General features: G+C 41.9%; 1 protein-coding gene across 5 annotated transcripts in view; it reads left to right on the top strand.

The window, feature by feature from the left end:
- The window catches only part of TMEM232 (transmembrane protein 232), a 156,422-nt gene that overhangs the window by 19,370 nt on the left and 112,676 nt on the right, over positions 1–24,376 (top strand). For 3 of the 5 annotated variants that reach the window (XM_082191448.1, XM_082191450.1, XM_082191449.1), the window contains 5 exons: positions 770–875; positions 9,720–9,877; positions 13,517–13,616; positions 18,219–18,388; positions 22,626–22,804. In XM_082191448.1, coding sequence (XP_082047574.1) covers positions 770–875; positions 9,720–9,877; positions 13,517–13,616; positions 18,219–18,388; positions 22,626–22,804 — 713 coding nt within the window. The remainder of the gene's footprint in view (positions 1–769; positions 876–9,719; positions 9,878–13,516; positions 13,617–18,218; positions 18,389–22,625; positions 22,805–24,376) is intronic. The other 2 variants (XM_082191451.1, XM_082191452.1) reach the window with 2 other exon arrangements.

Below are 24,376 nucleotides of genomic sequence, written 5' to 3'. Positions count from 1 at the left end.
GTGCAGGGAGTTTTAACATTTCTGGCTGTCAGTCACCAAATGGCAACATTAACATCTTCCCAACAGCAAGGGAAGCTCAATCACAACAGTGGCCAATGATCAATTAGCCAGTGTCCTGTCGGCCCCCACCGCAACACATGCTCTCCATGAAGGAGAACACGCTTTGTCTGATTGGTGACATGCTGTGCGTGTGACCAAAGAAGAGCATCTGTGAGTCCAACCAAATTAGTTTTCAAACTGCAGTCATGCAAGAGTTGCCTGTAGAACAGGCTTCCTCAACCTCGGCCCTTCAGATGTTTAGAGACTACAATTCCCATCATTCCTGACCACTGGCCCTGCTAGCTAAGGATCATGGGAATTGTAGGCCAAAAACATTTGGATGGCCAAGGTTGAGGAAGCCTGCTGTAGGACATGAGACACATTTTGTTGGGATTGATTAATTGGATCCCATCCTACTGAGATGCTAGCACAAGAGTTCCCTTCGCAACTTGGCTCAATTTATTACTATGATGCGGAGCTAGTAATTAATTGCTTTTGTTGCGAGGTACTTCAGGTGGTAATAACAGTATAATTAGAGCTAAGCATTCATCTTATTTAAGTGTTAACCTGAGGTATTAAACATTGCTACCTTGTTGGCTCCAGCTATTGTGTTTTGCATCAGCAATAACACTTTCTTTAAATATGTAGAAACGTCATTCTAAGTATATTGACTTTTGAAAGGATTTTTAAATCTCAAGTTTTGTCTTATTATCTTTTATGTTCCAAACAGAGGCGATCAGGTCTTAGCACATTAGGTACTGGGAAGTATGTAAATCTTCCTGTGGCATGGGCTGAGGCAATTCTGTTATTACAGTGTAAAGGAGAAATTCATGAAGGTAGGTTTCTTTCAGATTCTTTTTTTGCTGCCCCTTTCTCTAAGCAAGCACTGCAAAATTTATAGACACTGGAAAGAAAATAAAGCTATTCTCACAATATATATATAAAATATATATATTCTCACACAATATATATAAAATATTATTTTTGTTTTTGCTTTGATGCCATTCTTTGTCAACTGACTTGGCTTTTGAAATTATTCTTATGGATACAGGCATGCAATAACATTGGATGAGTATAAAAAAGGTTGAATATCCCTGTCCTATAAGACCATTAGTGCAGTGCTGTTGCAAAATTTTAGACCCAGCCTCGACATTTACAAGAAAAAGCTGATAACTGCATGGTTATTTCCATTTGACAGCTGTGATTAACATCCTGAAAGCTGAAGCCTCAATATTGGAAAATCGCAGATTTCTCTCTGGTTAGATAAAAGCAGAGTATCTCTGAAACTGAAGAGACATGCTGGAAAGTAATGAACCAAACTAACTGAAAGTTCTTGTACTCAGAATCATCAAAAGAATACAGAGAACATTTTTTGATGGGATTTTAAAACCAGAGATATTGGAGTACTTCTGTGTTTATCATGGCCATCAAAATAGTACTACTTGCAATTCAGTTTTCAATTCTAAATGTCTGGGAGAAATGCTCATTTCACAGTTTGTTCTAAACTGTTTTTAATGCTGTAATTTATATTGCTGTACCCTGCCCTGGGACCTTCTGAAGAGCAGATTAATAATAATAATAATAATAATAATAATTGCTCCTTTATATTTTATAACCTTGTTCATTTCACCTTGTTAACTTTAGTCATGTTGCATAGATGGCAAGTCAGTAATTAAACACCAACTTGCCAGATGATGAGTCATTTCCATGGTGCACAGTAGCAACCCAACCCAGACATGGCGCTGGAATATCTGGGATTCCAGGCCCCATTGGGACCTGAAGGTCTATATGCAAATGAGCAGATTGTGTTCATAAATGCAGGAGGTACCCCTGTTGAGCAGCTGAAGACCTAACAAGTCACCAGCCTGAGACAGCCAGGAAGTCCTATAACTACTTGCCCCAAATCTACTTTTCTTTGCCCAAGACCGGTCCAGGAAGAAGAAGAAGAAGAAGAGTTTGGATTTGATATCCCGCTTTATCACTACCCGAAGGAGTCTCAAAGCGGCTAACCATCTCCTTTCCCTTCCTCCCCCACAACAAACACTCTGTGAGGTTAGTGGGGCTGAGAGACTTCAGAGAAGTGTGACTGGCCCAAGGTCACCCAGCAGCTGCATGTGGAGGAGCGGAGACGCGTTCCCGGTTCCCCAGATTACGAGTCTACCGCTCTTAACCACTACACCACACTGGCTCTCAGGAGAATATATAATGTGAAAGGAGTGCTAAACTCGGCCAAAGCATGTCTACTCTTCATGAAGAGGACAAAGCTGGAGGCAGTTTTCAGAGCTTGCTTTGTTATCTAGGGCCTACTCTTGTTCTAGAGATTATTATTGGAACAAATTACCTACCTGTGGGTTGTCCATAGGCCTGAAGATCATGTATCTGATGGACCCCTTAGCCCCGTGCAGATGATTAAACTAGAAATGTGTGTGTATGTATCTGGAGAAGAAAAACAAAGATTATGAGGGCATGACTATCAAAGTTCTATGAAGAAAGGTTGAGGGACTTGGGCGTGTCTAGCCTGAAGAAGAGATGATTAAGAAGTGATACCATGCCATCTTCACATATTTGGACAGCTGTCACATACATGATGGAGCAAATTTGTTTTCTGCTTTGCTCCAGAGGGGAGAACCTGAATCAATGGTTAAAATTACAGAACAGAAAAAAGAAAAAGATTTAGTCTAAAAATTAGAAGGACCCTCTGGATGGCATGAGTTTTTTGGACAATGGTCACGCCATTACTGGTGTTGTAGTAGTGGATTTCCTACGTTGGTAGGCAGTTGGAGTGGGTGACCTTTAGGTACATTCAGACTCTGATTCTATACCTGCTGGCCCCACCCAAGCTGCCACACATTAACTGTAATTTTTGCACAATGCATGTAGCTGTTGAAGGCACAATCTGTTCACTCCATTTTTGCAGCATATGGGTTGCATGTTCAGAGTCATTGCACATTGCAGTGTGTATATATAGACCCTTGTGTAGACGAAATGATCAGTGTGTGAAGGCTGGTGGGCACAACCCTGAACCCCCCTCTCAATTTCTATGCCGTTTAACAGTTTTCACAGTCCTTTTGTCTTTCCTCTTGCTATTTCTGTTGGACCTCTGCTGTTGGCTGTTGTTTCCAGTTTTCAACTGCACGGCTGTGCCCTGTAGGCTTCAACTGAGCAAGACAGACAGAATTTGGCTGCTCAAATTATTCCAGAAACCACTTCACAGATGAAAAGCCTGCAATAGAATTAGCACTTCACCTAATGCCTTGCATTTCGATACTTAATTTTGTGCAATTACAAAGCCATGTATATTCAGCATTCTCATGATTTTTTTTCAAGTAGCACTGCTTTATAAGCTCTTTCTAAATTTAGACATTAATTGGGTGTAATTTAAAATGACATTTAAACTTGTGAAGTAATTTGCCTTCAATAACGGCACGTTTTAGGTTTCCCCAATTATTTCTATGAAAAAGCATGATATTGTTAGTTTCAAAGATTTAGGAATAATGGAACAAGGTTTAAAGTGTCCCTCCTGCAAATCACCCCCCTCAAAAAACCCAAAGAATGAAATACTTTGCTTTATAAAATTTGATGAGGATAAAAGGATAAATGGACCTTGCATATTATCAGGGCTTTTTTCCAGCTGGAATTCAGTTATGGCACCTCTCAGGTGGGCACCATTGCCATTCTAAGAGAACAAGGGAGGTGAGTTCTGGCACCTCTTTTTCTAGAAAAATAGCACTGCATTTATTATTATTCAATTCATCAAATATCCTTTATTAGGCATAGCAAACCACACATTATCAAACAGACACCGTATACAAATTGTGCAAAATATGAGCTCAGCATAACAAGGTTTGTCCCATATTCAAATATTATTATTCCTTTTTATCTTTTGACTTGAGTGAATGGCAAGTGGAATGATTATGGAAAGGGTCATACACGAAATAAATATGACAGACAAAGATCAGTGATCTGCAGATTAACATGACTGATCCGAAGGATGAAGAAAAGTCATTTAATATATGCCCCCATTTGATATATATGGATGCTACTTTAGCTCCCTTCAGCCATTATAATTGGCCATGTGAGTTTTCAACTAAGAGGCCCCCTCCCTCCTTTGTTGTCTCCCTGATTTTCCAGGGCTCTAAATCTCATGGGTATTTGCATGAGTACATAAGAAGCTACTTGTTTCAAGAAGTTATCCCTCGTACCCACCAATGGTGATGGGGAGAGTGATGGGAGTTGGAGCTAGTCTGCTTCCCCCCCCCCCATATTTCCCTTTTGCATGTGGATATAATACAGTAATATAACATTGGAAGAGAGCTTAAGTTGATGGCCGCCAGACAACTGGTGGAAGCAAATTCCACAAATTTAGATATATGAAGCAGTACTTCCTTTAGTCTGGATTTCCCACCATTCTGCTTCACTGGGTAACGTTGGGTTCTAGTATTATGAGAGAAAGAAAAAACCTTGTTCCTTTTCTCCACAATGTACATAATTGTATGCTTCTCTAGCGTGTCACCCTTTGGTTGTTGTTGTTTAGTCGTTTAGTCGTGTCCGACTCTTCGTGACCCCATGGACCAGAGCACGCCAGGCACTCCTGTCTTCCACTGCCTCCTGCAGTTTGGTCAAACTCATGCTGGTAGCTTCTAGAACACTGTCCAACCATCTCGTCCTCTGTCGTCCCCTTCTCCTTGTGGCCTCCATCTTTCCCAACATCAGGGTCTTTCCCAGGGAGTCTTCTCTTCTCATGAGGTGGCCAAAGTATTGGAGCCTCAGCTTCAGGATCTGTCCTGTCCCCTGTTATTATTGTAAAATGTACACATTGGACATGTATTAGGAAAATTCAGCAGCAGGTAGTACACACAAGCCAGGTACACAATATCACTATTATATCCCAACATTCTTGTACAGCAAAATGCAGATTCTGTTTGGATGAGTTCTTTGATCCCTTTCCTCACTCCACCCTTAGTAATTTGGGCATGACATCTGGGTAAATCTCAGATAGCTGGCCTTTCAAATCTCATTGCACTGATTGTCTGCTAATTTGTATTCATTGTCGTTGTTAACCATAAGGTTATAAAAAAGAAGGTTGTCTCTCTGCTGTGCACAATGACTGTAACAGATGGAATAATAAGTTCAAAGGGTTTATTTGAATTTTAGTCCCATCAGTCTCATCTGTATTGTTCTGTGAGTTCAGCTATGAGAATTTGTCCAAAACAAGCAGTTTGTGGTCAGTTAGCTCTTTTAGCCTTGATGTTGTTGTTTTTTGTTCTTGATTTTGGGCCAGAAGTGGTCCCTAATGGTTGGTTGCGCAAAATATTAAAACGTGCTGAAGAAACGCTTTAATTCCAGGCAGATGCCCATACCTGTAAATGACTCATTTGCATCCATGCAAACAAATCCATACTCCCAGCTTTTTATATCAAAGTCTGGTTGACCTGAATTAGTTTTCCACATCATTTTAGTTTGCTGGATAAATGTAATTCTCAGGGGCAAGTCTAGTTCTGAACACCATAATGTTGCTCTTATTGATCATAAAGCCATATTTTGACTTCTTGGTATATTAAATATATGGCATTGATAAACAAACCCTTTATAGATAACAGCCCTGTTTTGCGAAGTTTTTAATGTTTGCTGTTTTATCACATTTTTAATATTCTATTGGGAGCCACCCAGAGTGGCTGGGGAAACACAGCCAGATGGGTGGAGTATGTATGTATGTATGTATGTATGTATGTATAAATAAATAAATAAATAAAAATTAAAATACACAGAGAAATACTGGGACAATATAACATCATTTTATCCAAAAATATGAATTCATGCTTTGTCAATCAAATTATCCCCAAATCAACAAAAATATCCCAATGTTACTAAAAATTAAGTCTGAGAATTTTTTATTTATTGTTGGTGTATTATTAGCTTATGTTCAGAAAAGTTGTAATGACCACTTCATAATACAGTACATTATAGTACACTATGATGAGCTATGAGTATTATAGATAAATAATACAATTCTAATTTTTAAAAATTATCTAACGCTCTCTCTTTTTTTCTGAATTTCATATAAAGTCTCTTCAAATATGCATGTTTGTGCTGCTTGCTTAGAGAAGTAATTTTCTCCTTTATTGTTTGCTAACACTTCCCCCATTCTTTGTACATGTTTCCTGATCAATCATAAATTATTTAGTATGAGCCTTATGGAATGTTAATAAAAGTTTAAACATTTAAAAAGTTCACAAGGCTAATTCTCTGTGGCTTTTACGATATACTCTGGTTTTGAAAAATGAGATTATCTACCTTCCATGTCAGTGGGCTAAACCTTCTGTCTTCAGCTTCAGATTTCAGTGCTATATTGGAGAATGCTGTGCATATATTTTACAGTCAGCTGAAAGTTTTTTTTTTAAAAGCAAAATATATTGTTGAGAATTTTTGAATAAAAAGGTTTTTTTTTCAAAAAAAATTATCGTTTCAGGTTGTTTTTTTTTTTAAAAAAACCCATCAATTCAGTTATCAAAATAGTTTGCAAGCTTAACTTAACTGTTAAGTCCCACTGAACTCCGTGGGACTTATTTCTGAGCAGTCATGTAGGGTTGCATTGATCCATGATGGCACAACTAAGATTCAACTTAATTCTGCAGAAAATAATTTTTGCCCAACACTAGGAGCACTGATTGATGGCAGTGGCGTAGCGTGGGGGGTGCCAGGGGTGCCAGCCGCACCGGGCGCAACTTCTGGGGGGGCGCGCTCGCTGCCTCCGGAGTCACCGAAGAGCCTCGGGTGCAGGCTGTAGCTGGCAGCGGCTCTCAGCGCTCGCCGCGGTCCCCGCGCGTCAGGGCCACGGAGGGCGCGCCAGGCAGCCCCTCCTCACCGACGGGCAGCGTTCGCCTGCGGGGCTCGGCCAGCGCGCTGGGCTGGCCGCGTGGAGTCGCCGAGGAGCCGCCGCCGCCAGCCATGCCGCCCTGGCTGCTTCAACCGCGTCCGACAGCCGGCTCGAGGCTCCTTCCGGCCGGGTCTCCCGGCGGGGCGCTGCGGGCGGAGGCTCCGGCACCAAGCGCCATGCCGCCCAGGCTCGGGTCGCTGTCTGGACGCGCGCAGCCCGCCAAACGCGCCATCGGTGGCGCTCTAGTGCCTGCGTGCCAAGACCGCCCACCCGCCCCGACGGGGCCCCCCCACCCGCGCCGGAGGTCGGCCGACGCACTGGCCCCAGAGCCGCCCCCTCCCCGTGCCAGAAAGAAGCCCCCTCCCCGCGCCAGAAAGAAGCCGCGTCGGGACTAGCCGGGCCGGGGAGGGAGACCGAGAAGGCTGCGCCGCGACGCCCAAAGACGCGCGTCTTGGCGTATTAATGACCATGGTTAGGTGTTAGGGGGCGCAAATTACTTGCCTTGCCCCGGGTGCTGATAACCCATGGTACGCCGCTGATTGATGGTAAACTATTCACTCCCCCGACTTACATTTCCATTTTGTCTGCATGCATCTGTATGTACATGCAGCCACTTGGAGACTATTACTTGAAGCTTAATCCCTATTGTTATTTCCTCAAGTTTTTACAATTGGTGATGCAACATTAACTTCCTGCTTAATATTACTATCTGATTACTGTATATACATGTCTTCTATGTGCACATTTCTTGCAGAAATGTGTCACCTCTTAATTAAGAAAAATAAAAGTATTTTTCCTGCCTTTTAGTAGTTATATTCAGTCCATTTAACTGAGATTAATTTTAATAATGTTGTCATTCTTTATTTTAAGTATTACTAAAATTCAACCCACCTATGAAACAGTTATCACCTACTATGAAAATGAAATTATGCAGTTATGTTAATAATTCTGTGGTAATTAGTTTAGAATTTTTGAGGATGGGGCCTGTGCATCAGGACTTTAATTACACTTGTAATTTCTTTAGCTTTTTCAACAGTTTTAACTTTATTTCCTTTTTTTAATAGATAAGTCATTCAAATGAGATAACCAATTCTCTTTATTTAAGCTTAACAGGAAAACTTGGAGCTAATTACATCATTATAGTAAACAAAGTATCTTGTGGCACCCTGAAAAACTTAACAAATTTACTATGGCATACGGTTTTGATAGTCTTTAAGGCAGGGCTTTGGGTCTCCAGCTGTTTTTGGACTACAACTCCCATCATCCCTAGCTAGCAGGACCAGTGGGCAAGGATGATGGGAATTGTAGTCCAAAAACAGCTGGAGACCTCAGTTTGGAAAGCCCTGCTTTAAAGACTCTTTGGTTTTCTTGATTTTCGGCTACCACTCTGGAAGTTATTACCGTATTGGCCTGAATATAAACCGCACCCACAAATAAGCCACACTTTTAAAATTCAAGGGGGGAAAAAGAGAGAAAAAGACAGTACCTGAATATAAGCCGCTCCCTTAAAATTCTGCAGGCGCTCACACCCGTAAATGGCAAATGTAGAAGAAAATCCTATGGATACTAGAGAGGACTCCTGGCACCACGATCCTGGCTGCATTCTGGGTGGGAGGGGGAAGGAGCCTTGCTGCGTTGCCGGCGGTCTTCCCCCTCCCCCATGTTCTTTCCTACCCAGCTTTGGGGGAGACTGGGAGCGATATCGTATAAGCTAATTTTTGTAAGGTTGCGAATTTAAGCCGCCCTTTAACTTTTCACGGTCGGAATTTGGGGAAAAAGTGTGGCTTATATTCGGGCCAATACGGTATATCTTTACAGTGGTCCCATTTACCATTAGCCACACGGGTCCCTGATGAGAAGGTCGGCGGTTCGAATCCCCACGACGGGGTGAGCTCCCGTTGCTCGGTCCCTGATCCTGCCAACCTAGCAGTTCGAAAGCACGTCAAAGTGCAAGTAGATAAATAGGTACTGCTCTGGCGGGAAAGTAAACGGTGTTTCCGTGTGCTGCTCTGGTTCGCGAGAAGCGGCTTAGTCTTGCTGGTCACATGACCTGGAAGCTGTACATGACCCGGAAGCTGGCTCCCTCGGCCAATAAAGTGAGATGAGTGCCGCAACCCCAGAGTCGGCCATGACTGGACCTAATGGACAGGGGTCCCTTTACCTTTACCTTTAAACCGAATAAGCATGGGAGATTGAACTGGCAAGAGAGAACCTCTAAGCTTCCACCTCACCCCAAGCCTTAGAGATTTAATGCATCTTTGTCTAGATTCAGCTTCATTTGGTTTATATGTTTCTTGGTAGTTGGAGACTGAGGATGCACAGGGCTTGTAGGTTTGAAAAGCGCAGAATACAAAGAGACCCCAAACCTGCCTTGTACATCCTTCTTCAACTTGCAGTATGAAAAGCAAAACCATCAGCTGCACTAAGCAAAAAACTGGCAGGAGAACAAATGTTACAGATTACCTCCATCATCAGTGTACATTGCACATTCTTGGTAGCTTGTTTAATTTTATTAATTTAGATGGCTTTATTATGCAATAGGATTTAATTCATAGTCTAGCATAAACATTTCAGCAACTGTTGAACAAAATTATGAAAGAGACGAGCCTTAATTACTTTTTCATCAAAGTGATAATCAGAGAAGGCAAACAATCTGGGGAAAATTTGATGTAACACTTGTTTTATTTGTTCATAACTTGGCAAGCGTTGTGTTGCAGGTGCGATGAGAGTACCGTATGAAATATTAAGGCTCTGCGGAGGAAGCTGTTTATTGAATTTATCTGTCATTTTCTTTTCACTTCAGAAGCTGTTGAAATACTTTTAATTTCCTTGGACCATGCGCCTCTTGTTCCAGACCATATCCCAGTTTTATTTTTCCTCGCGGAATCTGTTTTGTATAGACTCTGTTATGATACAGTGGAGAAGCCGCATCTCTTCTCATGTGAAATCAAGTTGTCCAAGGTATGTTGTATTTTTTTTAAGAGTAGCTGTCCGCATCCTGATGCCCTGATATATATGCTGTTTCATTTCATGGCTACTTAAGTGGCACTCTAGGCCTTGTGGACCGGTCTTGCTATACTGTGATCTTATGCCATGAGATTCTTTGCTCTCTTCTGGCAGTCTGTGACCGCTCAAGGTTGTAGATGTGGAATGTTGTCCCATTGGAGGTCTTCTGGGCTACAGCTGCATCCATCTTGAGACAGCCATTAAAGATTTTGTCGTCCTTTTGGCCTTTAAAAATACGTTGTCGTTTTTTTGGAAGGGGGATTAAATGTTTGTATTGATTTTGGTTTAGCTTAATAGTGTATACTGCTTTTGGTGATGTATAGCATAAAGTTGATGGGGGGAGGGAATAGTCATAAATGTAGTAACATTTAAATACTTCATTTATAAGATCCATAGGGGCACTTTCAGATCTATGGCATTGTTGACAATTTACATTACCGCAAATAAAAGCAGATGTTCAGTTTGCTGGAATGCATGCCGTGACTGTACTAACGACAGACAGCTGTTTCTTCTAGATCCCAACTCATAATCTTTGCCATGGAAGCGAGTTATGGGAGCTGCAGTTTATATGGTCCACCTTTTATTGGAGAAAGTAATTTGCATCAACATGTTCAAGTGAAAGCAGTGCAGTGTTCTTTTATGCTATCCTCATTGTAACTCATTTTATCTTGAATTTTTATCTCTCTGAATTCACTGGTTTTGAGTATTCCACAGTTCAGCTTTCAAGTGACACTTTATTGAGATGCTCTAAAATACATACAAAAATCATCGGGAGGTTTTTTTTTTTTGTTCTCAATACATATGGATAGCTTGGATTTTCTAATAATTTCCATGATCATCTTGCATAATGTTCTTCTCACTGCTTAAATGATGTGACCTTTTTATTCTCCTATATGGATTATCATTAACTAAGATGTATTATGTTAGGTCACATAATCTTAAAGTAGCAGCAAGAGATTTATGCATTCAAGAGAGAGGACGAAATTGAAGCCATGTAAATGAAAGTGTCCAAATGAGAACCATTTGCTTCTGAAAGCTAAGTAAGACCTGCAAGATAAATGATGGTACCAAATTGGACTTCAATCTTATACCTCTTTCCTATGATTCATAGATCCCTTTCAAACAACACATTTTTGTCTTGATCACAGTGATTTCTCTGCTAAAACTTTATGATCTCTTGCTAACCACTGAGCACCATTTTTTTTTACACAACACAAGCTGCCTATCACTAGGGTCCTCTTCCCCAGTTCCCTAAATTGACATGTGAGTGAAGTTGTTGCGCAGTGCAAACGCACCCGATGAGCCAATCCAGTGCACCCGCTGGTGTGTTTGCACCGCAGTGACCTTGCTGATGCATTGCCTATTCCTCTCTACCTTCCAGTAGGCAGCAGTGATGTGACTGAGCAGATTTTGGGTGAGTGGCGGTGCTCCATCAGGTCTTTCTCTACTGGGGAATTGAATCTGAGCCTCAGGAAATATGTGTTGTAGCTATTATAAAAGTTAGTATTGCGCAAAAGAAAAAATTAGCTGTATGTGAAGGAGTGTGAACAAGCACAGTCTTTAATGGGTGTGGGATGAAATGATAGGGAGTTGTCCTCCTCCATTAACCTTGCACAAAAGTTGACAGAAGTTACTAGCCCACAAAACAAATTACTAGCATATCCATTCACATATAGTTAAATTAATCACTTGTGGCAAATCAGTTTCCTGAAAGAAAAAAAACCCGAACCTTGTATCTTCCGATCTTTCTTTCCTTCTTTCAAAGCTTTATTAACCTTTATTAAAATTCTTCTGTAATCTTCTGGAGGCAACTTTTTCTCATCACAGACAAAGAAGCATTACTGGAGCAAACCTGCCCTAGTAATTTTTGCATAGGTTCTTCCCCCTCCCCCCGTTTTTTAAAAAATCCTTTCTGTGTATTAAGAGAATATATTGTGTTAAATATTTTCACTGCACTCAGGCCTGTTTCCAAGAAAAGCAAAGACGTTAAGCATTCCACCTATTCTGGTGAGCCCAATTATTTTGACATCTCAAGTTCTAATATAGTCCCCAGGACTTCTGTTGTCTTGTTTACCACTTGATTTTCTTTAATGATGGCTGTATAGAGAATATTAACTTTCTCAGGCATTATTGGATTCTTTCCACCAGTTCTTCTGGTTTGGTTGGTATATTAAATAAGAGAAAAACAAAACAAAACTGATTTGCCAAGCAAAAGATTTGTTGAAAATTGGTTTTCAGTTAACGAGTGCATCATGGACAATATTAAAACACATTTCATATGAATATCTGAGATGATTTCCTTCAGCTGTATCTGTTCTCCAGCCTTCTTATTCCTCTGTAAGGTATACTGCAGCTCCTATAATTAACTTGGGTTGTTATTAGGTTTTCGGGTTCAAAGACAAAGGACCCCCCCACAAGCCCCTTTCACTATAAAGCTTGAGGCACACTGAGTTAGATCCAGACTTCAATTCTCATTGGTGCAAGGGAGCAAGCAGGCAATTTCCACTTCATCCTTTCCTTTGCGGCTACTGGTGCCTTCTGAAAATCTGCTCCAGAGAGTTGTGGGACAATAGGGCAATTGGTGTTTATCGCCTCCCCTGTTCCTTCAGAGGGAGCCTCCTCCAGATTTTGTTGCCTGCCGTGAATGGAACTGGGCCCTTTCTTTTGCCGAAAGAACCCCACCCTCTCATTCGCCTCTTGTAAGAAATCTGGCTGGGACCAGCCACCTTTGTGGGGTTGAATGCTTCTTCAATGCAGTATCAGTACTGCAAATAGCTGGAGAGTGTCCTGCAGTTCTCTGCCCAGCAGAGATCAAATGACATAAGAAGCCAATAAGATTCCATTTAGACCTGTAAAGCTACTGACTTTGACCTGGCCCCTAAGTTTGTTCAAGCTTAGTTTGGGTCCTTGCTTGATTCCCCACCGAACTTCTGCTTGCCTCTGTATTGAAACAAATGCTTGGCTCCAGGCCACCAGTCCCGATAACTTGATTTTCACTCCCCACCTCTTGAGATGCATTTGGTAGTAACCCAAAACAGCACTGCTACTCTTTTCTCCCCATCTAAGTTTTTTTTTAAACCTGTCTCTATACATTTCCGCAAGCATGCAGCGTAAAATATTAACTTTTAACAATGGCATCACCATGTGGTAAATGCAAAGGAGGCCTAATAGGTCATTGGCGCACATTCCCCTTTGTCAGGAAGGCAGCAATAACTAACGTTCAAAGGTGTTTAGTACAATTTCGTTTTTGAAAAAGGCTGGCAGATATCCAAAATGTTTAGATAAGTGAGGTTCAAATCAGTAGAAGTGTCATATTTATACAAAACAATGCCTCTGAAACATTAAGGGATCTTGATTAGTATGTTACCTGATTGCAGGTTAAAAGTCTTAGGGGAAATGTTACAGAAAGTGTAGAAAGAAAATTGCCTTTCTGGGTCATAGATTTGAGGTAGAGACAACTTCTGGGTCCTGAACATAAGCAAAGTTACGTTAATTGATAGAAAAATTTCAAGTTTTGCAAAAGTTTAGGGGGCAACAACAAATGAATGGAACAGACATGATACTAATGGACGTGTTTTGTGTTTCTTTTGCCAGCTTGGATTTTTGGTCTTTTTAAGGCTTCTCCTGTTCTATTTCTTTGGTTACCAGGGGTTTTCTGAAGAACACAGATCCAGGCTTCATGTTGGCTTGAAAGGTAGCAATTATTTCTTTCTAGTTATCTAGCTTTACATATTTTAGATTGTAAGCCTGAGGGCAGGGACTGCCTCACCACTGATCTGGGAGCTTTTTCAGTTAGAGAGCAGGGTAAAAATGTTTCGGATAAATGCGCTCATAAAATATTTGTGACACAGTTGGGAATCCGGAGCATTTAGCCACCCCATTTAGCTAACCACCCCAGGAGTGCTGTAGAAAAACCTGCGCTGGATGAGAGAGGCTGCATCCAGAGTTACCTCTCATTCTGTTTCCCAGCTTTGCTGCTGGCTATGCACTAACTGTAGAGCAGCGCTGCCACTGTATTTATTTACCCTTTATTTTAAACCAGGACTGCTTGCTGTTCCTGAGTGTCACTTCTACGTTTGCAATCCCTCTTCAGTCTGAAAACAAGTATAACACCTCATATCATTAACTTTTAACACAAGATTCCAATTGTCAGAAACACTGTACTTAAATCAAGTGTTTGTTTTAGGGAACAATGTAATGGTTACTGGTGTGAAGCACAAGAAATCGTTATCTAGCTATTTTAAAGCTCTTTCCTCAGATGGTGTCTTAATTAAGAGCAGGCTGTTTAGCATCCTTGACTTATGTAAAGTTCACACGAACTGTTCTTCATAAGTAGTCTGGGGCTTGTGATAGGGGGCTGTGATGCCTTTTTTGTAGCTCAACGTTTGTGGAAAATGTTAATTGTATTCCATTCCTAAGGAGAGAGAAGTACTTATATATCAAGCTACTCAGTACTTTTCCTGGTCATCTCCTGAATGCTATTAATGGGGAAGCTAAGCCCAGAGGGTTCTCAAAATCAATTAGAAAATGTTTCTCAAGTACGCCCATAGGCAATCTTTCGTTTGCAAGGAGGGCTGGGTGAATAGGCAGAAGAACAGAGGGAAAGTCCTGTTGGATCACATGAAAGGCCTCTCTAGGCTACGAGTTCTTACAGTGGCCAACCAGATGTCAGTGGGAAGCTCACAAGTGAGACATGACTATAACAGCACTCGCGGCACTTAGGAATCTCAGAAACAGTAAAGACAAAAGATAAAGGGACCCCGAACATTAGGTCCAGTCACGGCCGACTCTGGGGTTGCGGCGCTCATCTCGCTTTATTGGCTGAGGGAGCTGGAGTACAGCTTCCGGGTCATGTGGCCAGCATGACTAGGCCCCTTCCGGTGAAACCAGAGCAGTGCACAGAAATGCCGTTTACCTTCCCACCGGAGCGGTACCTATTTATCTACTTGCACTTTGACATGCTTTCAAACTGCTAGGTTGGCAGGAGCAGGGACTGAGCAACGGGAGCTCACCCCGTCACGGGGATTCAAACCACGACTTTCTGATCAGCAAGTCTTAGGCTCTGTGGTTTAACCCACAGTGCCACCCGCGTCCCTCTCAGAAACAGTAGAAGTAGAATATAACCATTATGTAACCTTTCTTCATAGGGGAGTTGCTCAACCCCCTTGGTCATTTGGGCTGGCCTTTTCTGAACCTTTTCAAGCTTTACAATATCCTTTTTGAGGCGAGACGGCCAGAACTGTACATAGTATTCCAAGTGCAGTTGTATGGACTTGGGAGCAGATCTCCTCTAAACTGGGTTCAGCGGAAACAGGTGTCTTTCATTTGGCGTTAGGCCACGAGAAACAAGCCGGCTAGGTTTATTGAGGGCTGGATAGCAGCCAATGTAACACCATTAAAAAAAAAAAAAGGATCCAGGGTGATCTGGAAAATTATAGGCCAGTAAAACTTAACATCTGTTCTGGGAAAAGTAGTGGAAAATGTTGTTAAAATATGGTCATTTGACCACTGTTTCTGTTTTTACCTGCAACTACTCATTATGTTTGGATGCGGGTGGCGCTGTGGGTTAAAGCCTCAGCGCCTAGGGCTTGCCGATCGAAAGGTCGGCAGTTCGAATCCCTGCGGCGGGGTGCGCTCCCGTCGTTCGGTCCCAGCGCCTGCCAACCTAGCAGTTCGAAAGCACCCCCGGGTGCAAGTAGATAAATAGGTACCGCTTACCAGCGGGAAGGTAAACGGTGTTCCGTGTGCTGCGCTGGCTCGCCAGGTGCAGCTTTGTCACGCTGGCCACGTGACCCGGAAGTGTCTTCGGACAGCGCTGGCCCCCGGCCAATAGATGTGAGATGGGCGCACAAACCCCAGAGTCTGTCAAGACTGGCCCGTTCGGGCAGGGGTACCTTTACCTTTACCTTTACTCATTATGTTACAGACATCTGAACGAGGCAACAAGCAGTTTATACTTGAAACATGGAGATTTAGGTGAATAACACCTAATCACGAGTTTTTGGTGAAAGTAGATGGCATTTAACAAGCAAAACAAATACAGACGTGTTCTGTTCGTTTTGGGTTAAATCCTACCTCAAAGGCAGTGGGATTGTGCCATTTCTTTTAATATGGTAGCAAAGCCAAGATGAGGAATCTTCACACTGCTTCTAATCCCCACCTGCAGTGCATTTCAGGGAGTTTTACTATGTTGAAAGTAAGCCTGTACTGCTTAGCCAAGCTTCTTCTGTTTCCATTTGCCAAGGGCCTGCTGGTTCACATACCTTAACCCAACTACTGGAATAAATACCGTCCAGAAAAATGTTGGAAGAACATTTCCGCTACAGAGTCTGGCTCTCATTGATTCGAAAGCCACCCATTATTGTTCCTAGGCTCTTGACTAACTAGAAATAAAATTCGTGAGTGTTCAAAACATATGGCAGAATCTATAGAATCACTTCTAAATGGAGTTTGATTAATGCGAGTCATTCCTGGGGGCTTTACTTCACGCTGCCACGACTTAGTATGTGTTTCCATAGAAAGAGGTTGTTCCAACAAACAGAACGATTTGGCACTGCAAAATCTTCCTGAAGATTTCCCTCAAGCGTGGTTCCGATACACAGCCTGATTCTTCATCAGAATGCCTCACGCAGGCTATGATGTACAGAGAGTGAGACTGCAGAAGAAGACAAGAGTGCTTGATATAATCAGATCATTTGTCACTCATTCACAAGGCCACTGTTTCTAGCAAACCAACCTAATGTCAAACGCCTTCCCAGCACACGCTTTTCGGCATATATGTACACGGTATGCAGTGACTCAGCAGGCTGTTGCTGTGGTGGTAAGACTGCAGAGGTATTGCAGTCTTGCTACTGTTATTGGTTGTCATGGCCACAAATTCATATACAGAATGAAGAAAACAGAACCAGACAATTAGAAAAATCCTGATATTATATCTGTATCCTTTCCTTTTTGAAAACATGACTCATCTGCCGCATCCAGATTTAGAAAATATATCAGCAGAGAGCTTCAGAAATAAAAGAGCCTCTCTGATTCTCATTCTTAAGGAATGCTGCAATAATATATTGTAAAACTGCAATGGAAAAAGCAACCTGATCCTCAAAATTATTTCACTGGCAATCCCAACTCGTTCATTCCAGTGGGAGAAATAGGATGGGTTTCAGGCTTTGGCTGTTACTCTCCTGTTATTACACCTAGGGAATCGGTGGGAGATTGCTGTTAAAACAGTATAAGCTTGGAACACTTCACATCTTACAATGTTTTTCCAGTATAATACACTGAAAAGAAAATTCATATCTGCTTTGCAGAACAAATGATCCAAAGTGCGTCAAGTCTATAGACATCTGGTGTTTAAGTTGCATTAAGGAAGGGGCCATCAACCTTTTTGGGGGGCTTTGGGCACATTCGCAAACCAAGAGGAACTGTTGTAGGCCCTTCATACACTCCACAACCAAGTATGCACTACAACCTATTCTATTAGCTACAATAGAATGCTTCTTTCAGGCCTAATTTCTGTGGGGAGAAGCAGCCCTTTGGATGTGTATGTGTCCACCAGCACCATGTTCTTTACTTCCATTAAGGCACAGTAATCCCACAACTTACATGGGGGTTACATTCTGGGGATCACACCTAAAGAAAAAATTGTGTGTAGTCAAAATCCATTGAGTTCAATGTTGGGTGGATTGCCAAAGTCATTTTTCCTGGAACCCTGCCCACTTTCCACCCCATTTTAATTTATTCCATTATCTTTTTTTTTTGCTGCGCATGGAAAGCTGAATATACACATTTAAATGTCCATGAGTTGCGGGTTCACTGTATATAAAAATATTTCTGTTTAAAGTTAATATAAATGTTTATTAGATGAAATCAGCTGGCTTACTGATGGAATTCCTCCTAATTTTGTGCAAATATGCCTAGTTTGCTTTAAGGAGGATATCTCCTTATAGCATCATGTTAGCCATCATGTTTGTATCTGTCAGGGATAGTTTATTTTTCATTTATTTAAGAACAGAAAATTAATTAATTGCACTTAATCAGGAATACAGCCACCACACAAAACTTCTCCATACGCAGTGTGTGGGTTACATCAACTCTTGCCTTAGAATCATGCCTGTAGTCTTTTGTTACACCACAAGGGGTCACACAATATTTATAAATCTGCCCTGGAAAGCTGCTCTGCTGAAGCTGAACAGTAACAGTAGACGTTGTGTAAAAAACGAAACAAAAACTGTACAGAACAAACTGTAAAACAGTATGATAAACGTAATAATTTTTTTTTTGTGTGTGTGTGCCATAGCGCTAGCAGCTTCCGAGGTCAGCTACCAACCGTACCCAAACATCCTTTTCATGGTGCATTTTATGCTGAAGGCTGGAGAAGTCATCTGTGAAACATCTGTACTTTCTCAAACATCATTGGCCTCTGATGCAAGTTTGCAAGAAAAGCCGGCTAAGGCTTTTTCTGACACAGTAGGTAACACATGACTGAATTTTATATATAATACACCAAATAGTGTCCTGTTATTAAATAAGCATGCTTGGTGATTCAGGCATAATGACTAAAGTTGAATTGAACTAGATAGATTGACATGTGCTGTTGATAGTGGGTGTGGCAGCATTGCTTTAATGAATCACTTTCAGGGGAGGGAATATTAATTAGAACTGTAGCAACTTTTTCCTTTCAAGCAACCCTGCACCTTTCAACATTCTCAAACTTTGTAAAGTGAGTTGAATCCGGCATTTTCCTTTCTCCAGCAGAAAAAAACATAGCTCACTGAGATAGCATATGCTTTGCATGCAAAATATCCCAGGTCCAGTCCCTGGTATCTGCAGGTGGTGCTAGGGAATCCTCTTGTCTGAAACCTTGCAGTGCTGCAGTCAGTCATTATAAACCAGGGCTAGCCAAAGTGATACACTCCAGATGTTGATTCCAACTCCTATCAGCTCCAGCCAGCACGGTCGGGAGTCAGGAATAGTGAATGCTTGTAGTCCAGTAACATTTCGAAAGCATCGCTTTGGCTACCTTGATTGAGAGGGACAAATGTTCTGACTCAGCATACGGTAGCTTCTGCTGCTGGAACAAATAAACCTCTGGATCTAGCCTTACGAGGCTTCCCAAATTTCCAAGTATACCATAATGCAGGGGTGGCCAACTCCCAGGAGACTGCAATCTACGCACAGAGTTATAAACTGGCAGTGATCTACCCCCTTTTGGGGGGTTCAGGTCAAAGCTTTTTTTTAGGGAGGAGGAAAGCTCCATTGTTTTGGGGTGCAGAGCTTTTTTTAGGGGAGGCGAAGTTGTTTAGCTTCGTTGGGGGGAGCCAGTGATCTACCACAGACATCCAGTGATCTACCAGTAGATCACAATCTACCTGTTGAACGTGCCTGCTATGATGGATGTTAATGATGATTATTAAAAAGTAGGATAAACAGTTTCATCACCGGCACATCTATCATCAATACAGCTGAAAAATCATAGCTGTGGTGGGGTAGGCCACCCTTTTAAACATTGCCAATGAACCATCCAGTTTGGTTGGAAGTTGAGGTACTCAGTGGAAGCAGGCAGTGTCATGTCAAAGTCAAGAGCAGATAAGGACAGGACCTTGGAGAGCTCCTAGGGGACAGTGCTGGCTGAAGCATTCTAGTGCTGAAGAATGAAGAGGCTGGGATCGAACTAACCCAGTAGATGAGCAGAAGCAGGGGCTCCCACTAGTGTAGTGAGGCTCCCTTCTCCTTCCCCTGCACCCCCTGTCCTCGCCGCAAACTTGCTCCGGGGTGCTGGGCTCAGGAGAAGCCCCAGATTAGCACATCTCAGTGATGGCTGCCGCCAGAGGGACTCCTAAAGAACTGTCCTACCCTGAGGTAAGTGGAGAAGAAGCAGATATGGATTATTCAAAGACAGCTGTTTGTCCTTTCTGTTTTATTGTACAGTTGATGCTTTATAAAAAAATGTAGAAATGGTATAAACCACTTTGTGAGATCGCCCCCCCTTGCTATAATCCTTGTGCACACTCACACACAGACATACTGGGCATTGAACAAGAATACTATATTTCAGGGGTGGCCAGCTCTCAAGAGACTGCCATCTACTTTCAGAATTAAAAACTGGCAGTGATCTACCCCCTTTTGGGGGGTTCAGCTCAAAGTTGTAGAGCTTTTTTATGGAGGAGGAAAGCCTCATTTAGGGAGGGAGTTCCATTTTTGGGGGGGTTAAAGGCAAGGGACAAAGGGGCAAAGTCACTCACAAAAATATCACTATGGATCAAAACAGCAGCACAGAGAAAGCTCCCTCGTCCCTTCCAGAGATCATACAACAATGGAGGGTGGGGTGAGGGGGTGTGGCAGGAGCGACACAAGGAAAGGGAGCCAGAGATAGACTGTGATCTACCATAACCTCGTGGGGATCTACCAGGAGATCACGATCGACCTGTTGGACATCCCTGCTGTATTTAATAAACACAGGCATTGCAACTAGCTTGTCCATTTCGTCAAGGCCATCCTGCCCTAAATATTTCCTTTTGGTAACTGGAGTGTGGATGGTGCGGAGGATGCTACTCAGTGAGCAAAGAGTGAATGCTAATGGGCCAGCTTGCGCTCTTATTGTCCTCTCTTTCTGAGCCCCTTGAGTCTTCTCTTGGCCCCACTGTGCTCGAGTTAATGCAGCTCAAGGGCTGCAGCAACTCTCCTGCATATTCTGAGCATGAGCCAGAAAGAAAAGCTCAAGGGGGTAGGATATGGGCTGGAATTGATTTTGTTTTAAATTACCCAGGGCTCCTCTTAGAGAGCTTTCACTCATCTTGGTTTGCTGGAGGGTGCTATAGAGATGTACTCCTCAATTTAGAAAACCTTGAGGAATAATTTATTGCACGGCTCAATTAAATATATTATAGAGACTAAGCTCCATTAATAGTAATTGAATCACCACCCTGATATTTTTAGCTGTCTCTTCTATAATGTCTCTGAAATCTTTTTTCTGCTCTGTTACTTTTTATGGAGAGATTCATAGCTATGCCACAGAATGGCAGCTCTTGAAATAAGGAAAATAAAAATAGGCATATAAGGAGAGACTGTAATGTGTGGCTGAAATGTGTAGGTGGATATCATCTATAATTTACTCAGCGTTGCTGTAAGGACATGCAAAAGCTTCAGAAGTAGCTGGGTTTGAGAAGACTTTCCTTTGTGTGCTGAGCATTAGAACTCTGTTAGAATCTCTTGTACAGGATATGTGTCAGCTCTCCAAATTCTAGCACTTTTAAAAAAAGAAATTGGTTTCATAGGACAAGGAGGAAGCCTTTGTATAAATTCAAAGGCCCTGTTTTCCCCTTAATTTCTTTTCTCTAGTGATTCAGACACACCTTGTTGCCTAGTAGACATCATTGTTATGACAAAGGCTCTATCTTCTTCTTGTCTCCCTACTTGAGGCAAGAACTTACTTAGAGTTAATGAGCCAAATTAAGAATTCTGGCATCATTTTCAATCACAGCTTTTCCATATGTTGACTGTGGTCATGATGAAGTGAAACCAGAGTCTGTTCTTCCCATTCATATTCAGCAGTGCTTCTGGAGCAGCATCATAAAGAGTGTTATATATATATATATATACACCGCCAGTATTCAGCAAACACATGAAAAATGTAGGGAGCAAGGCTGGACCACATAAGGGGGAAGGTCTGCCAATGTGTGTGTGTGATTGCAGGTCTTTTATATTAGTTTCTTTTCATTCATTATTTGTGTTGCACTTTTCTGTTGAAATAATAATTGAAGTGGCTTACAGCAAAATCAATACTGTCTGATTGTGCTGCTTGGTTTGAAATGCTTGCAGCTCAGAATTTGTCTTACATTATTTGTAAAAGGAACTGGAGGGAATTGTACCCTTAATGTAAGATAAGTGAATATGTGTTGTTGGAACTGTAAGACATACACTTGGCATATCTCGAACCCTCATATATAGCCTAAGTAGTTGCTTGGGGTGGCGCTGTGGGTTAAACCACTGAGCCTAGGACTTGCCGATCAGAAGGTCGGCAGTTCGAATCCCCGCGACGGGGTGAGCTCCTGTTGCTTGGTCCCTGCTGCTGCCAACCTAGCAGTTTGAAAGCACGTCAAAGTGCAAGTAGATAAATAGGTACCGTTCCGGCGGGAAGGTAAACGGCGTTTCCGTGTGCTGCTCTGGTTTGCCAGAAGCGGCTTAGTCATTCTGGCCACATGACCCGGAAGCTGTACGCCGGCTCCCTCAGCCAGTAAAGCGAGATGAGCACCGCAACCCCAGAGTAGGTCACGACTGGACCTAATGGTAAGGGCTCCCTTTACCTTTACCTAGTTGCTTGGGGTACAATATATTTAGGGAAAGAAATGAAGTACAGGGAGAGTTGTGCTCCAATAGCCCATGCAATATTGCAAATATTGCCTAGGTTACACCATGCATCTGTTTAACATGGTACAGTATCGTAGGACAAAGATCTTGCAAGGATCTGTACAACAAAGCCACTTGTTAGCAGTTTTCTCTTGACTGTGTCCCAAAATGTCTTCCCTTTTTTAAAAAAAAACACATTGTGAGAGCAAAATGACATGTACTCTGCATGAAAATGTAAAGCTGATAAAGTCAAATATTATGATGGAAAAAATTGAGATGCAAGTCTATGCAGAAAATTGCCAATTAACTTTGTATTCACAAGGTCTTATTAACGGATTTAACTTATTTTTTTTTTTAGTCACCCATGGGTACTGGCGGATCAGTTGAATTAAATCCTGAACAAAAGCAGTTCAAAATTAAGCCATTTCTTTGGCACAGCCTTCTTGTTTGGGTTTGTGTACAAAACAGCTGCTCTAATATAGACGAAGTACTCAAGCATGTCCTATTCTATAAGGAAGAACTTCATCAGGAAGACTGGTAAGGACAACCTCATAACTTGATATAATCTTTATGGAAATAACCTTTGTGCTTAAATGTTAAATAACCTTTATGTCTAAATGTTAATCACCCCAAAGTTGCCTGTCAACGAGATTTATATTTTTTGTACCAGAAGGAGAAGCAATTCATGTACTTTGTATCGCTTCACATTATCAATAATTGTTCTTACCTTTTTGGCAAGGAGCACATATCAGTTTACTTTTATTAAATTATGCCTGTTACGGATAGAAACTTCATTTCAGCATTTCAAGACAGAGTAATTTTCATATAACTAAACAGCTGCAATGAAGTGTGCCATCCTTTTGGGACAGGTACTTGGCTTAAATTTTGGGTGCTCTTTATATGCAAAGTGCAATACATTCTAATTTTGAATGCCTATAATTAATTTTACATTGGAGCTGTCTTCTTGATAGCTTATGCTAATTGAAGTTTCAACAGGTTTCAACTGCGGGTTGTACTCATTGCTGTTCTACAGTATGCTTAATTTTAAGTAATTTTTGCCAGGAAGAAAGTTCTTGGATAGAGACAACATAGATGCATTTAGATTACCGCTAATGATAGCCATGTTAGTACAGTGGTACCTCGGGTTAAGTACTTAATTCGTTCCGGAGGTCCGTTCTTAACCTGAAACTGTTCTTAACCTGAAGCACCACTTTAGCTAATGGGGCCTCCTGATGCCGCTGCGCTGCCAGAGCACGATTTCTGTTCTCATCCTGAAGCAAAGTTCTTAACCCGAGGTACTATTTCTGGGTTAGTGGAGTCTGTAACCTGAAGCGTATGTAACCTGAAGCGTATGTAACCCGAAGTACCACTGTACTACAAATTTGGCCTGAAGATCAGATCAGGATCTTCTTGAGATTTGCAGAGGTTCAGCTTGTGTAATCCTAAGGGTGACCAGAATAATGGTGAAAAAACAAGCAAAGTTTGGCATTGTTATGTTTAGCAAATGAAATAATGCCACGCCTGGGTTATAAGCTGATTGATGATCACTGGAATCTGGAGTTGACCATGGAAGAAATTAAGGCAACCACTCATTGGCCCAGTTCTAAAGCTTTGATTAAATTATGGTTTGATGTGAATGAGCAGCTTCCTTGATCTTTCAGTGCTTTGGGGTGGGGATTGGGTTGGACAACAGAGCCTGACTTATGGTTATGTGGAAACCAGTTCTTGTGGTTTGTTTCTCCATCAACCAACAATGGGCATTGGTTCACATACAAGGAAAGCTAGTCTCTGGTTTGTTTCCTCCACAGCACCCTGGAGGAAGGAGCACCCTTTGAGTAGCATGCACCGACATGTTGCCCTTTCACTTTTAGTCATTGTTTAATTTAAACCATAGTTTAAAGTCACATGCAAACAATGCCATTGTGTTGTTTTCATTTTAAAGCTTCCCCCACAGTGATTGTAGCTGTATGGGGAGGCTTATGGTTTCATCTGCACTGACACAGAAATGTGCAGCTCAAGTCCATTTTCACATGGTTAGAGCCACCAGAGGAACTCTTCAAAGTGGCAACCATTTTTTCTATACTTGGTTTCAAGTCCAGTGTAAGGAAA

Source organism: Podarcis vaucheri (genome assembly GCF_965113315.1).
Source record: "Podarcis vaucheri genome assembly, chromosome: 11".
In the NCBI taxonomy this organism is placed as follows: Eukaryota; Metazoa; Chordata; class Lepidosauria; order Squamata; family Lacertidae; genus Podarcis; species Podarcis vaucheri.
This window is presented reverse-complemented; position numbering and strand designations above follow the sequence as displayed.